The 16986-nt window shown below is 39.9% G+C and overlaps 1 protein-coding gene across 2 annotated transcripts in view; it reads right to left on the bottom strand.

Annotated features, from left to right (window-relative positions):
* Positions 1-418: 418 nt before the first annotated feature.
* The window catches only part of LOC126162738 (tuberin), a 342768-nt gene continuing 326200 nt past the window's right edge, over positions 419-16986 (bottom strand). For both annotated transcript variants that reach the window (XM_049919411.1, XM_049919410.1), the window contains exons 28-32: positions 16095-16326; positions 13853-13972; positions 8255-8395; positions 7881-8051; positions 419-819 (exon numbers count right to left, since the gene is read on the bottom strand). In XM_049919411.1, coding sequence (XP_049775368.1) covers positions 604-819; positions 7881-8051; positions 8255-8395; positions 13853-13972; positions 16095-16326 — 880 coding nt within the window. In that variant the 3' untranslated portion in view covers positions 419-603. The remainder of the gene's footprint in view (positions 820-7880; positions 8052-8254; positions 8396-13852; positions 13973-16094; positions 16327-16986) is intronic.

Consider the following 16986-nt stretch of genomic DNA (forward strand, 5'->3'; position numbering starts at 1 on the left):
TCTTGTAGAAATAGTAGACAGCCAATCAGTTGCAAACTGCAAGGTTTATTAAAATCTCTTTACCATAGTTTCAATGTTTTTATAAAAAGTCTTGTCCACATTTTCCTTCTGAAAATGATGTTTTCATAAATGTTGAAACCATGATAAAGGGGTTTCTGATTTGCAACTGACTGGCTGTTTACTATTTCTACAAGAAGGTGTAAAATCTTTTGGACAAGATGTGACTAGGCACACGATATTTACAACCTATATCAAAACTAATATTTAAAAGTATTGGTTTAGAAGACAAATGAAGCATATGTTGAAGAGGTAAATGAAAACATTTTCCATGTGTGTTTAAGTTATTGGCACTGGTACAATATTCAACAAATGATCTGCATTGTATAAACATGAAAGGGTGTTAGTCACTACACAAAAATATTATATTTGATGTTTATTTTTTTAATAGTTCTCTCATTTTCACCAAATAATATTGATCACACACATGCACACATTATGTAAAATATTAAATAAAATTCCAGCGTTCCAGCATCCATCATTTAAAGTGATAACAGTATTAACATATGTACACATGAGTAGCAAGCAGAATAATTATGCCATTTTCTATGTATATTCCGTGAAATCATCCACATGAACACGTTTGCCTGTTCGAGGAGAAGTTGAAATGCGTTCATTTTCACTGCTCTCTGAACCATTTTGTGTTGACTCTTGTAGAACCTTGGTACGAAGACGTTTGATTTGTCGCAGGCGTTCTAACCAGTTGGATGCATATGGATCTCGGCCCTGAGTTTTCAGGCTGCATGAGATCATTGAAGCAAGCTACAACAGACAATTATTCCTTAAAATATGTTTGCACCAAGAATATTGCTTATAATATAATGAAATAAACTTTCACAACTGATCATTATAATATAAATTTTACAGTCTCCCATGTATGAATGAATACAATCAATATATTAAAACAGGTAGAAAATGAAAAGGAGAAAAAATTAATTCATGATTTCTGTCAAGCTTTCCCAGACAAAACGCATCATATGATGATCTAACAGTTCCAACCTTAAATGCCCATAATAGTATTGCTGAGAAAAATACTTTGTAATAAATTAGTAAAGAATAAGTGAAATATCAACTGCCTGTCCGCGACATGGTCTTTTGGACTGAGACATTGTGATTATGCAGCATTACTCGTGGAATGGTGCACTAGTGCATGGCCACAAGAATCGCCTGCCTTTGGAACACCTAGTGTTGTGTTCGAGTATAATGACTTTTCTGGAGACTAGAAATCTACTCTGTAGGAATCAGCATGGGTTTCGAAAAAGACAGTCATGTGAAACCCAGCTCGCGCTATTCGTCCACGAGACTCAGAGGGCCATAGACACAGGTTCCCAGGTACATGCCGTGTTTCTTGACTTCCGCAAGGCATTCGATACAGTTCCCCACAGTCGTTTAATGAACAAAGTAAGAGCATATGGACTATCAGACCAATTGTGTGATTGGATTGAGGAGTTCCTAGATAACAGGACGCAGCATGTCATTCTCAATGGAGAGAAGTCTTCCGAAGTAAGAGTGATTTCAGGTGTGCCGCAGGGGAGTGTCATAGGACCGTTGCTATTCACAATATACATAAATGACCTGGTGGATGACATCGGAAGTTCACTGAGGCTTTTTGCAGATGATGCTGTGGTGTATCGAGAGGTTGTAACAATGGAAAATTGTACTGAAATGCAGGAGGATCTGCAGCGAATTGACGCATGGTGCAGGGAATGGCAATTGAATCTCAATGTAGACAAGTGTAATGTGCTGCAAATACACATAAAGATAGATCCTTTATCATTTAGCTACAAAATAGCAGGTCAGCAACTGGAAGCAGTTAATACCATAAATTATCTGGGAGTACGCATTAGGAGTGATTTAAAATAGAATGATCATATAATGTTGATCGTCGGTAAAGCAGATGCCAGACTGAGATTCATTGGAAGAATCCTAAGGAAGTGCAATCCGAAAACAAAGGAAGTAGGTTACAGTACGCTTGTTCGCCTACTGCTTGAATACTGCTCAGCAGTGTGGGATCCGTACCAGATAGGGTTGATAGAAGATATAGAGAAGATCTAACGGAGAGCAGCGCGCTTCGTTACAGGATCATTTAGTAATCGCAAAAGCGTTACGGAGATGATAGATAAACTCCAGTGGAAGACTCTGCAGGAGAGACGCTCAGTAGCTTGGTACTGGCTGTAGTCAAAGTTTCGAGAACATACCTTCACCGATGAGTCAAGCAGTATATTGCTCCCTCCTACGTATATCTCGCGAAAAGACCATGAGGATAAAATCAGAGAGATTAGAGCCCACACAGAGGCGTACCGACAATCCTTCTTTCCACGAACAACACGAGACTGGAATAGAAGGGAGAACCGATAGAGGTACTCAAGGTACCCTCCGCCACACACCGCCAGGTGGCTTGCAGAGTATGGATGTAGATGTAGATGTAGTGCCCAGTTCTGAGCATGTTCTACAGTGTAACTTCAGGGACCTAAATGCCTGTTACGCTACATGGGAGATCTGGGTCCACTCACCTACAACTAGTTTCTCTGAACTCTACAGATAGAAATTTTATTTAAAACATATTCTCCCATTCCAGTACTCTCTTGGATTTAAAGCTTTAGTTTTTCTTAAAATTTTACCTTCATTGTTACTTCTCCCTCTATTTTGTGTTTCCCTTGTTTTCTGCATTCCTTCAAGTTATTAATTGCTCTATTAATTTCACTTGTCATTTCTCTATCTATTAGTCCACCTTTACTTTTCACTCTATCCTCCTCTTGTTTATGTAATGAAGAAGACATCATGCTTACCAATGCACTATCTTTGATATCCTTAATTTCCTGAGGTAAGTATATTTTTAGCAGAGTGATCCATGCCACAGTTGGTGTTGCTGAGACATTGAAGAGCATTGAGGTTCAACCACTATGTCCATTTTAGTTGACGAAGATGGGGAAGCCACAACACTTGAGGGAGTGGCCATGGAGATACAGATCCAGATTGGGATGGATGGTACAGCAACGACAGACATGTATAAAGCAGGTCTTGTCAGTTGGAAAATGGGAGCCATGAGTGAGAGCCCAAGGTTGCATTTGGTGTATTGCTCCCTGCTATCTGTGTTCAGTGACGCACATCAAAAATCATCATCATCAGAATACAAAGAGGGGCACACCATATGGCCTGCACCTGCCACCAGACCATTGATGGCCACTAAAAAGAGACTGGGCACTCAAAATAGAACACTGTGGAACCCCATTCTCCTGAATATGGGAGGTGCTACAGAGACAGCAATCTGTACCTGAAAAGTGCAACACGAGAAAAAGTTACAAATAAAAACTCATGTTAAGGCTGCAAGGATGTGGTGGTACCATGTGGTACTATCAGCTTTATGCAGATTGAAGAAGATTGCAATGAAGTGCTGACACCAGGCAAAAACCATTTGGGTAGCAAATTCCAGGTGGACTAAATTATCAGCAGTAGAGTGACCTCAGTGAAAACCATCCTGGGTTGAAGCCAAAAGATCCCAGGACTCAAGGATCCAAAATAGCCTCTGACTCACCATACTTTCAAGTAACACATTGTTTAAACTAATCAGACAACAGCTGTCCATCTGAAGAGACAATTTACCCAGTTTCAAAACAAGAATAATGACACTTTCTCGCCACGGAGAAGGGAATTCCCTCACTTCAGAGATGGTGAAAAACGGTAAGTATATGATGTCAGCTGGTCACCAATAAGTGTTGAAGCATTTGGTTGTGCACACAGTCTGGTCCATGAACCATATTGGGGCAGAGAGGAAGGTGCTGATGAATTCCTACTTGCTAATTGGGGCATTATAAGGCACCAGGCACCAGAGAATGAAAGATAATGGGAGTCGTTTCAGATGGTGTTTAAGCATTTCAGATGGTGTCTGAGAAGGTAAAGGCGGGTGAATAGTTAACTGATGCTGAGGTCTGGGTGTAATGCCAAGCAAAACGCTCAATGGTAGAGTCCAGAATGGTGAAAATGACATCATTCAGGGAAATTTCAGGGACACCTGTAGGAGGATGGTGACCAAAACAAAAATGCACCTGACTTTTGCCCATAGCTGTGTAAATGGAGTGGGCAGCCCTATGACAGCGACATGTTACTTCCATAAACCTGTTTCTGGCATTTAATGATAACAGGCCTGGGTATGAAGTCGTTTAAAGGCCATGAGGCAGTCAAGACATGGATGCCATTTGTAGCATTGGAGGGCATGACGGCAGCAATTTTGGGCATCCACCAAGAGCCAGTCTTCCATCAGGAGAACCCAAGGAAGAAGGAATCCCGAAGTCGCTGCTGAAAGGATGGTCCCAATTACATTCTATATGGACTTATCAATGCCATCGTGTAGTGGAGAAACCTGCATTAGTACAGGCCCAACTCTGAGGGCTTCCAGGTGAGTGATGCTGGAGAAAAGATAAGATAATCAGAAAATGATCGTTGTTGCACAAGTCCTCATGAACTTCCCATTGAACAGAGGGAGGAATCCAGTGCAACAGATGGAAAGATCAATGGCTAAATGGTCATGTGCCAAACTAAAGTGTGTGGGGGTTCCTATGTTGAGAATACAGAGATCATGTCCTGCCAGCAGGTCAACAGCAGTCCTTCCTAGTTAGTGGTAGCAGTACCAGCGCATAGAGGGTTATGAGCATTAAAATCTCAAATGTAAAGGAAGGGGGGGGAGGGGGGAGCTGTCTAAGTAGGGCAAGAAGAGTAGGAAGTGTAGGAGGAGGTAAAGATTGCGAGTAAAGATTGCATACCAATACTGCAGTATCTAAATGGATCCGAACAGCCACCACTTCTAGTGCAGTATGAAAGGAACCCAGGTACTAACAATGTCTGTGCAGACCAATATACAGACACCACCAGAGGCTCGCAAAGGCCCAACTTGGTTTCAGCAGAAGCCATGGAAACCACAGAGAATCGGCAATGAGTATCCACAATACGAGATACCTGCAATATAACACAAGCTACAGAGTAGAGAGGAAGAAGAAACTGAAACTCTGGAAGGTGCTGATAATAACCATTCCAGTTCATAGGAGGAGAGTAGTACAAGAGGCTAGGTGGACGTTGAATGGACCAGAATCGGTCATTACGCTGAGTCAATGTCCATCACCAGTAAGGGCAGAGAGACATCCATGAATGTAAGATCAGATCCCTGACTGAGAGGGAGGGAGCGACACCCCACTGGGATGTTGGAGGTGGGGAGGAGGGGGGGGGGGGGAGGCAGCTTGTCCTGCAACTTACGCTTCATCACCTTCTTCTCCTCCTCCTCAGGATGAGAAAAGGTGGGGTCGAGAAGAGAGGAAGTCACAACAATATCAGGTTCTGGAAGAGAATAAGAGACCTTGAGGCCCACAGAACGTGGGTCCCATGTACAACTCAAAGTAACAGGCTTCTTGTCCCGGAGATGCTGGGGAGGGGTGTTCCTGGAGAGAGCTCCATCCCTGGTGGGTGCCAGAGAATTGGGTTTCTTCTACAGCTGAGGAGAAGGAGTGATTCCATAAGGATAAAAACAGGAACCACCAGGAAGGAGGAAACAGAAGTGAGACAGAGCAGGGGTAAGGAGAAGGACGAAAGGTTGCAACAGAAGCAAAGGTAGGTGTTAAAGATACCGGGCGGAGATGGTCGAATTTCTGTCAGGCCTCATAGTAGAAGAGATGGTCAAAAGTTTTGAATTCCTGAATCTTCCTTTCCTTTTTATTGATCGAGCAATCCAGTGAGCAAGGGGAATGTGGACCAGAACAGTTCTTGTATTTAAGCGGTGGGATGCAAGGACTCCACACATGGAGGGGATGGTCACAGTCGCTGCAAACAGAATTCGCCTCGCATCGGAATGGCATGTGACCAAAACAGAACAGCACACAGGAAGTGGGATATACGGCTTTAAGTTACAATGGTAAACCATAACTTTGACTTTTGCTGGAAGGGTGCTCTCTCAAAAGCTGGGGTAAAAGTGCTAGTATCAATGCAATTATCCTTAGGACCTCTCTGGACTCACTGGATGACTGAATGCCATGCTGGGCCAGATCAGTCTTGAGTTCCTGTCAGATTGAAGGAGGAGATCCCTTTGGAAGATAATGCCCTTTGTCATGTTTAAGGACTGGTGAGAACTGATACTCACCAGGATATCACATGGAGTCAACTTCACCAAACCTACCTTCAATATGTTCAGGGAGGGGGGGGGATTAATTAATTAATTATGGTGGTTTGGTAACGGTGAAAGTCTGCCTGTCTATCTTGGAATAAACGAAGTAAAGGGGAAAGTGTTTCACCCCAAGCTAGCCAGGAAGGGGAAGTCCAAGGAAGCAAAAGTAGGAGCAGGGAGGGATCTATTCCTGTCTGAAGATTAGGCTGTGGAGGAACAGCTAGAAGTATGGAGCTTACCACGCTTCATGTGCAGAGCAGCTGCTCTGGTACCACCCACTCCAATTCCAATGGTTCACCCATGGGTGCCACCCAGCCACAGCAAGAGCCATATGATATGGTGGTCGTTGACTTGAGTTTCCATGCCTCATAAAGATAGCAACCACTCCTAGGCATACACACGGCAGTGACAGCTCAGGTATTGAGGTGTGATTCCTGTGTTGTCAAGGGGCTCAAGCAGATAGGTACACAACAGCCCCCCCCACACCGGAGATGCTAGGGACGAAGTTGTTCTCCAAATGGCTCACACGACAGAAACAATCTGGAAAGGAATGTGAAACACAAATGGGAATTGGGAGGGGGAGGGGGGGGGGGGGGAGGCAGCCCGGAAAGGAATTGCAGAACTGAGGGGATAAGCAGGTCATCATACAGTGGAGCACCAAGGGTGAAGGTAACTGGGGGGGGGGGGGGGGGGTGACAGAGTAGGGAGGAGATAGGATAGGAAGGATTGCATCCGGGAAGGGAATGCAGCTTGGGAGAGAAGAAAGCTTGCAATAGTTCATGATCTCGAGTGCGCCACACATGTACCAACAAAAGAGCTGTGTGGGACCCCTGAGGGGACTTAGCTGATGGTGGTGATAATGTTTTGGCTCAACAGTCTCTTCATGAACAGCCTTGCTTCACTTCAAATGTCATTTATTGTCAGCAACAAACGTGAAACAAACTGGAATATGTGTTTCTCTTTAACTCTTTCTGCCTTAACAGGAATTTCGTACTAACAATACCTGGGTATCGATATCCTGCTACTGGTATACTACATTTCTACAGCAAAAAAATGATTGTACAGAACATGACTTATACTGTCAGTGCCACGAAATGACAGTTTTTGCATTGAGAGTTTTAAATTTTTTGACACCAATCTAGTAATGTAATGCTACAACTTTCCAAAGAGCTATCTCATATTCAGTTTCTTTTTAGATGAAAATATTGTATCAGTTCAGTGGAAAATTATTCATTTTGCCTGTCACCCATATATTCTTTAATTGAAGAGTTACATTCTCAGTTTAGTTAATTTTAACTTTGATTTTCTTCATTATGTTCATGTAAAATTATACTCTACAAAACAGCCTCAATCAGGCATTGGTGCTAAGAGGAAATGTGGGTTGCATGTAGAGAAAGCAGGAAAGATATTTTTATCATATCATACCTTACATGCTTTAAATTAAAAGAAAAAACAGTTTTATAAATAGTAGCACAGAAAAGACAGTTTCTGGTCTATAAGAAGGATAGTGAGCAATAGATATAATTATGATCAAACTGTGACGACACAACCAATTTCTTCAATATAATTACTTTTATGTCAACATTTTAATATTATGTAACACTTATCTTTCATAGCACTTACAAGAAACAGAAATACTTAGAAATAAACTATCACAAAAAGAAATTGTACTTACATTTGCATGTAAAGCAAGCTGACGGGCCAATATTGCTAGATTCTGATCTGACACTATTTTCGGTTCACTGTGTCCTACATGCTCAGAAAGATCTTCTCTAGTCTTCACAGTCACTTGATTTGCACCATGACTCAAAGGCTCAATCACAACACAAGCATAGTTGAACTGACCCTTAAAAAATATACATTTTTATATTAATATAAACTGATTTTTTTGTGTCCCTAGGTTACATATATAATTCATAATGATTCATGGCAATGATGAATTAGTCTGAGATAAATAATGTTGCAACGAGTAAGGTTTCTTTCATTTACAAATAGTATTCCAGAAGTTGACTACTAGAACTGTAATTTCTGTTTTAAAAGTAAACTCACCTTCAATGTCTGGATGTTATATTCTTCACCACTTTCATTATATACAATTGTGACATAATCATTGCCTATGTGCATTTTTTTGCTGTTGCACAATGGTTCACTTTCCTTTACAGGCATAAGAGTAGCCACATGAAAAATAACCTGCGGGGATGGACATTAATGTAAATGCTGCAATAATACATCATTATAAGAAATAAATGAACATGGAAAGTCCATACAAAACCATTTTATGAGCTGCAATAGTATCTGAAGAAGTTTTCAGAATACATAATGATACATTCAAGTCACAAGTTACACTGTGAAGTCATCAAATTAAATTGTGATCTTGAAACACCACAGTGCACAGTCTATTTCATGATGATAACTGGATTACCTAAGAATCAACTCATATAGAGTGATATTTGATGACAAAATTAGTATGTAACAGTTCTGACCAACCATCAGAACCTGCTTCCATTAAGTAATGTGAACTGATATCCAATAGCAGTGGAACTTAAGCCCATATCATTCATCTCTGCACTGTCAGGAAAATATGTATACCTGGAATTCCCATTGTGGCATTAAATCTGAAAACACACATTGTTGGAAAACCGAGGATCGAATATCATGTTTGAAAGATGATAGACTGCAAATCACCCGATTAACCGTCCAGCGGGTGTGCCGATTTTCATAACACGAGCAGGTGTGTGGTGTACATTGTACACATTAAAGAATAGTTGATTTTATGTTGGCATGGTAAAAAAATGTATGAGCAAAATCACAGCTTAATCTTAGTTTAATTAAACAATGATAAAATAAACTTATATTACATAAGTTAATTCATTGTTTAATTAAACATTAATGAAATAAATTTTCATTGTATCACTCTCTTGCTACATACAAGTGTTACCCCACAATAATGACCAATTCAGAGCATTAAACAGTGCAGCTGCATCAGACCCCAGCCAAACTTTGATTTAGTTATTAATCTTGCAGGAAACTGCCTCACTATGGAGTTGTGCTGCTAGTTTGGAATATGGGGCATTTTCTTGCACAGATTGTATGGTTTTTATCATCTAGCTTGTTGTTTATTTTATATTACTCCTGCTCACTTTGGCATATGACAACACAACTTATCATTGTATTAGCTGAAGCAATAATGAAGGAATAAGTACAGACTCATGATTGTAAAACAAACATAGAACAGTACAAGACAATGTTATTTGTGCTTAGCACAATTTATACATAGGTGTGCTCACTCGATGGTTAAAGAAACTTTGGGAAGCAGACACACATATAGGAAACGTAAAAGATTGCTTAAGCCATCGGCACGCAGACCATGCAGCTGAACGTTGAGCATTCTTTCTGAACATGCAGAGCAATATCTAGTATGTCAGATATTCTGAATGCGCATTTGAATGTTGACCAATGAGATGACAGAACACCACCTACATCAAATGCAGGCCATCTCCCTTCAATGCACAGTTGTGAGGCACCATATTGGCTTTCAATTGAAGCCCTTATGTATATATGCCATTTCTGAGCATCAGAAAACTGAGGAACTCCTGGAAACCTGCTCTTGATTGTATGATTTGTTGTAATAAAATGACGAGATACGTCATATTCATGGGAAAAGATTTATTGTAACTTGCATATTATGAAAGTATACCATTTGAAGCCAAGGGCATGTTGAGGTTCAATTAAAAATGCATTGTCCTTGGTACAATTTGTTATAATTAAATTTTGGTTAGTAACATAGCTATGATTAAAGCTTTCAGGACATGGTAAAAATGTAGATAAGATGATAAAAGATTTGTGGTCACTTTAGTGGAATGGGTAGTGTCATAGGTTTTTCTAAAAACTTATGTGTTTGTTGGTGGTTCTCGTCCCACTATATCCAAACGTTTTTTTTTCTAACCTTCATGTTTTTAATAGGTTCTGACAGTTTCTTATTCATTTAATATAAGTATATAGTATAACATTTGGTGTTATGTAGACATAGGTGCACTCTTCTTGAGGAGTGAATTTGCACAATTGGCTTAATCTACAGGACAGCTTGCACTACTTGCAGTAAGATATTTTGATCTGTTCTTCATTTAAGTTTTGTAATTCAGATGTTGTAGGGATTCTGCTACTGATTATGAACAGTGATCAAATAATTATCTTATGTGGAGAACTATTATAAATTTATATCATTATACTATTTGTAACGGAAATTTTATAAGCTGATGTCCTTATTAACTGGACATGGTACTTTCCTTTTTACCCCATAATATTTTCACAGATGTTAGAGTCTTTGTTTATGTACACTACAGACAGAACAACCTGATTAGCATATGGACAAGGCAGAAAAGTATATTTTAAGAGAGCTAATACAAGAATTTTATACCCATCCATTTCGTAAACAGTGTGATCAGACACAGCTGGAATTACCACTGGAATGCGCTGTGATCATGTATACCATGTTGGGGCCACGTACGGTATGCCAAGTCACATCATTTCAGAGTGTTCAGCAGCATGTTGAACTCAGCATGCTCAACGTTGAAGTTCGTCAATACGGTCCGTGTGCCAACGGCTTTAGCTTTACGATAAATTCCTCTGTCACAGACACCAGACATGTTTTGTATACAAAGCCACTGCTGCATTACTCGACTTTGTCCAAAAACTAAGTGATCTTCTGTCTTTTCTACATTGCAGTTTACTGCCCAGTGCCTCCTCCAATTGGTGATTAGGGATCTACATTTAAAAATAGTTGTTATTAAGGTTAATTTCACTATCAGATATTTTACTTCACATGCTGGATTGTGACAAAAACCTGGATACAGGCCTCATAACTGCCTGTGAAAGACCAAGATCTATTTTTTTTTAATGTGTGTGTCTGAATATTGGAGTGGTTTAAGTTTTAACCTACATGATGGATAAAAAAAATCTACAAATATTTTGCTAAAGAGCCAAGTTTTGAGTCAGATGGGCTTTTTAACTGTGTTTATAAAAGGATGTTAATAAATGATTCAAAAAGTTTCATAACAGCATTCACATTTATGCCAAACAATAGATGAAATGTGGCATTAAACATATTATTAATTCCATGCTCTCTCCTTGTACTGAGACAGGCCCAATTCTGTTAAGTTTCCAAGATGTGGCCACTGAAAGTTTCCAAACAAAATGAATAAAGGCTGTAAAGCTTCTAAGCTGTTTGTGTTTAACTCGACTGCACATTTAGACATGTATTTACACATGATGAAAGTAGTTATGAATAGTAAGTATGGTCAGTTTCCATGATGCGCTTAAATTAAGGATGAATCAAACAATGGAAAATCCAGGATGGAATGTAACAATATTATGAAAAACAAAATTGCCACTCACCATATAGTGGAGATAGGCACAACGAAAAGACTATCACAAATAACCTTTCTGCCAGTAAGGCCTTCATCAAAAACAGACCACACACACACACACACACACACACACACACACACACACACGCGCGCATATGCAACTCACACACATGACTGCAGTCTCTGGCAACTGAAGCCACATTGCAAGCAGCAGCACCAGTGCATGATGCGAGTGGTGACTGGGTAAGGGTAAGGAGGAGGCTGGGGTGGGGAGGGGAGGGATAGTAGTGTAGGGGTGACGGACAGTGCAGTGCTGCTGGGGAGCATGCAGGAACGAGGTGGAGAGAGGGTAGGGTAGCTATGTGCAATCGAGAGGTTAGGCAGAGGGCTGGGGAGAGGGGAGGGGGTGGTTAGTAGAAGAGGAGAGAAGTAAAGACTGGTTACAACGAAGTGAGGGCTGTGTAGTGCTGGAATGGGAACATGGAAGGAGCTGGATGGGTGAGGACAATGACTAGCTAAGGTTGAGGCCAGGAATATTATGAGAAAGTTCCCACCTGCACAATTCAGAAAAGCTGGTGTTGGTGGGAAGAATCCATATGGCACAGGCTGTCAAGCAGTAATTGAAATGAAGGATGTCGTGTTTGGCAGCATGCTCAGCAACATGGTGGTCCACTTGCTTGTTGGCCACAGTTTGTCGGTGGCCATTCATGCGGACAGACAGCTTGTTGGTTGTCATGCTCACATAGAATGCAGCACAGTGGTTGCAGCTTAGCTTGTAGATCATGTGACGGATTTCACAGGTAGCCCTACCTTTGAGGGGATAGGTGATGCTTGTGACCAGACTGGAGTAGGTGGTGGTGGGAGTGGTATAGGACAGGTCTTGCATCTAGATATATTACAGGGATGTGAGCCATGAGGTAAGGGGTAGGGAGCAGGGGTTGTGTAGGGTTGGATGAGTATATTGTGTAGGTTTGGTGGATGGCAGAATACTACTGTAGGAGAGGCAGGGCTACCTGTGAAGATAGTCATGTGATCTACAAGCTAAGCTGCAACCAATGTGCTGCATTCTATGTGGGCATGACAACCAACAAGCTGTCTGTCTGCATGAATGGCCACCAACAAACTGTGGCCAAGGAACAAGTATACTACCCTGTTGCTGTGCATGCTGCTCAACATGACATCCTCATTTCAATGACTGCTTCACAGCCCGTACCATATGGATCTTTCCCATCAACACCAGCTTTTCTAAATTTCTCTGCAATATATCCTATGTTCCCGTAACCTTCCTGGCCTCGATCTTTGCTAGTCATTGTCCTCACCCATCCAGCTCCTTCCCTGTTCCCATTCCAGCACTACACAGCCCTCACTTAACCATACCCAGTCGTTTCACTTCTCTCCTTTTCTGCTCCCCCCCCCCCCCCCAACCTCTCCCCAGCCGTCTGTCTAACCTCTCGATTGCACACAGCTACTCTACCCTCTCTCCACCTTGTCTTTGCCCTGCATGCCTCCCAGCAGCACTTCACTGTCACCCACCCCTACCCTACCCTACTTTTCCTCCCTCTCCCTGCCCCAGCCTTCTCCTTACACCCACCCAGTCGCCACTTCCACCACGCACTGGTGCTGCTGCTCGCAGTGTGGCTTCAGTTGCCAGAGATTGCAGTCATGCCTGTGTGAGTTGTATTTACGTGAGAGCAGAGAAAGAGAGACAGGTGTGTGTGTGTGTGTGTGTGTGTGTGTGTGAGTGATCTATTTTTGATGAATACCTTACTGGCTGCAAGCTTGTTTGTGACAGTCTTTTTGTTGTGCCTATCTGTGACTCAGCACCTCTGCTATACGGTGAGTAGCAACTTTCTTTTTCATAATATTGTTAAATTAAGAATGATATCACTTCAGTCAACTTTGCCTCCTCGGTGTTAGCTATCACTCTTAATAATTATTTTACTATCAAAAACACCATGAATTGTCAAACACTAAAATAATAGCCTATTACATTTCTGTAACAGGATCTTCTTATGTTCTCATAAAAGAATTTTTTTCAATTATTTTATGCTTTGTGATGAAGGTTCTCATAAAATTAGAAAGAACAGGTCAGAATTCAAAAGTGAAAACAGGATACTGTAAAGAAATGTTCAAAAGATATGGTAGCTGAGGCTGTACTGATGCTGTTTGCATTAAAACAAGACAAAGAAGGGAAGAGGCAGAGGATAACTAAGTGGAAGGAAGGAGAGGAGTACACAACGATTTTTTATTTTTAAACACACACAGTTTTATGATTGCATACCTGCATTACATCATCCTGCCATATATACGCAAATTTTCCATCATTTCCATTTCTGTCTAAACCTCCAAGAAACACATTTTTTGGATCGGCATCTTTAAGATGGATCAGTGTCCCAAGACGCTGTAAGGAAATGAAAATTAAAATTTAATAAATGCATGATCCTCACCCATGGAATATTTCATGTTTATGTCTCTTTTCACAAAACCAACAACATATATATTACAACACATAACAGGCTATTTAGTATACTGTTTTTTACAGTTTTATAGCATTCTGCTATTGCCAAGAGGCACCTCAACTAGAACCAATCATGTTTGTCACTAACAGAGTTTCAAACCTGTACGCCACCAATGCAGTGTGTCACTGCCATTGCAAAGCAATACAGGATTTCAGGTAGACAACTATAAAGCAATACCCTATCATGATATCATCCTAAAATTCACTCCATATTTAACAAGGCCCTTGCTGGTACCTTAACCACCCATTTAATTATTCTTGCATGTGACTATTGCTTACATGACTCACTTCCTTATTCTCGCATTCGAATTTGGTTAGATAAAGTATACTGACACTTTTAGATTAAACCACAATGAAAAATCCATAACAGCTCAACACCCACCTGTCGGGACAACTTTAAATTTTTTCACAATGAAAACTTGTCTTATAATATTATAGATGAGCAAACTAATTTCAACAGTCACAGCTACTATAGTAATTTTACAGGCTCTCTTTTTCCTAAGGCTAAAATCTGACAACTATAACTGTGTACTGTGTACAGCATACAATATAGCTCTGAAATCTGCAGGAAGCTATCATGTTAACTATAGTCACATAATAGGACATAAAAAAGAATGCAATATCTTCATATACGGTTATTGTATTGTGCACAGATATTCAAAATGTTAACTCTTGAAAGAAAATCCATTTTATTACACAAAATCTGTTACTCAAGATCTAAACTATCCGTGCATCTAGTCTGTGCAACCAACGACTGAATCAAAGTAATTTTTGTAACAATTATTTCCTTATTAAAGTGCTTTTGTTTAATAGATCCATGGGAACTGTTATATATAAATAACGACAATTGACATTAATTGCCTGAATATGATACATCACGGAATGAAAATACATGGTACATTTGAGTAAAAACCATGATTTCTGACTGAACACAGATGATTAAAAATATGAACAAATTAAAATCTCTCTTCTCCACACCTTTCTTTCCACACTCGTCTCTAATTGCTCCAGAAAAGAGGACAGGCCTCCCTCTAAGGAAGCTGCATTTCTCTTTTCTGAATAATGATTGATGTTATGTCTTTTACACCACATATTTGACTTCATTTGGCATTGCTCTCCAGTTCTTTACCTCTGAGTAGGATGAAGTGTAACTGCTCAGAACTACATGGAAATCTACCATTATGGTATAGATTCTCACTGTCTTTGTCACGTGTAACATGCTGTATCCACAACTACAACTGACACAGGTCGAAATCTGATCTGCATTGTGACTATAAATGTCATATTAAGGCAACTTAATTCTACGACTGATTGCTGCTCTATCTAACCCAACACACAAACTTGCTCAGATACTCATATTCCATTCTTTAGCGATGCAGTTTTTAGTAGCATAAAATACAATAAATGTCATTATTACACTACTACAGTTGCATTTTAGTTTTATATGATATCCTTTGACAATTTGTCACTACAGGCAGCACCCTGGTCCACATATGAGAGTAATCAAGGCATTGTTTTGTGCAGCCTTAGAAGGAATTCCAGTATTCACATGAAATGATCAATGAAAAATGTAAATCAGTATTGTTGGCTGAACACAAATCACTGTCATTATCTCTACAAGTCTGGTATTTTCCCATTTTTCTATTTTACTCAAGTCATAATAATGCTGAATGCAGATAATATCCACAACATGTGAGACAACAGGAGCATGTGAGATGACAGGAGGTAAGTATTTCTTCTGAATAATTTATTAGCACAGCTGTGAAGCATAATAACTGAAAAATTAATTCTGGGAACAAGTAGAAGATAAATCAATCATATTGACTTAGCTCAGTAATAGCATTATGAGCAATGAAGCAATTGTGTTTGGCTGAACCCAATTTAAAAAATTAAAAAATAAAAATCTATGGACTTGGGAATAGTTCTCACAAAATACTCCTTGAGCTACGTACTTATGCTGCAATGTAAGTAGATTAATATGAATATGTGATAAAACTGAACATACCTGCAAGAACTCTGTGTAGCGAAGTGAGCCAAACTGGTTGCGTAAAATTTCCGTCTCTCGCCCTGCTTGTCCTGGCCCCACATAAACTACCCCAATTTTATGGGTTTCATATGGAGGAATCCTATCAAGATTCTTAACTGCTCTCTCTACAATCTGTGTTTGTGGAACCAACAATGGCTTTTCTGCTGTGCTACCAAAACTGGCAGCATGATATAGCTGTAGAAACACGTAGCTATAAGCAAAAAGACAAGTTTTAGTTATTTATTTCTGGAATATGAGTCAGTAGCAAAAACATTGTATAATTTGAAAGCTTAGAATGCTAACATGAATAGCAAAAATATTAATTAATACTATGTTCAATGTCATTAAACTCGAACTCAAAGAGCCACAAAAAGTTAATTATCCACAATGAAGACAAACTGACTACCTGTTTACCGTGTATGGCCAACACATACACAAAGACGAATCTGTCTTTTGGAAGTATCAGCTACTGTATAAAGTGATTAAAATGTGATGGAAAAGTAGCAGATACTAATGTAATCACTCATAATAACAGGTCAAGGACACACACTGCAGATACCCTGTGGTTCAAATCACAAAAATCTGGATCTCATTTGGTGCCCACAAGATTAAGAAAAACATTGACATATGCGAAAACTGCAGTTTAGTTAACAAAAAAATATGCATGATTTACACCTTTCAGAATGATAGAAAATATAAAAAAATTGAGGACAGATCATTATTCACCAAACAGAGGAGGCACTAAGACATGGATAAGCAAATAAAAAAGGACAGAAAATTTTCTAGCTTGTGTAGACACGAAACATCTTGCTATAGCATTATGTTTTTAATTAGTCGTACAGGCAATATATCTGCATATTTATCCAACATA

The sequence above is a fragment of the Schistocerca cancellata genome, chromosome 2 (assembly GCF_023864275.1).
Source record: "Schistocerca cancellata isolate TAMUIC-IGC-003103 chromosome 2, iqSchCanc2.1, whole genome shotgun sequence".
NCBI classification, from domain to species: domain Eukaryota; kingdom Metazoa; phylum Arthropoda; class Insecta; order Orthoptera; family Acrididae; genus Schistocerca; species Schistocerca cancellata.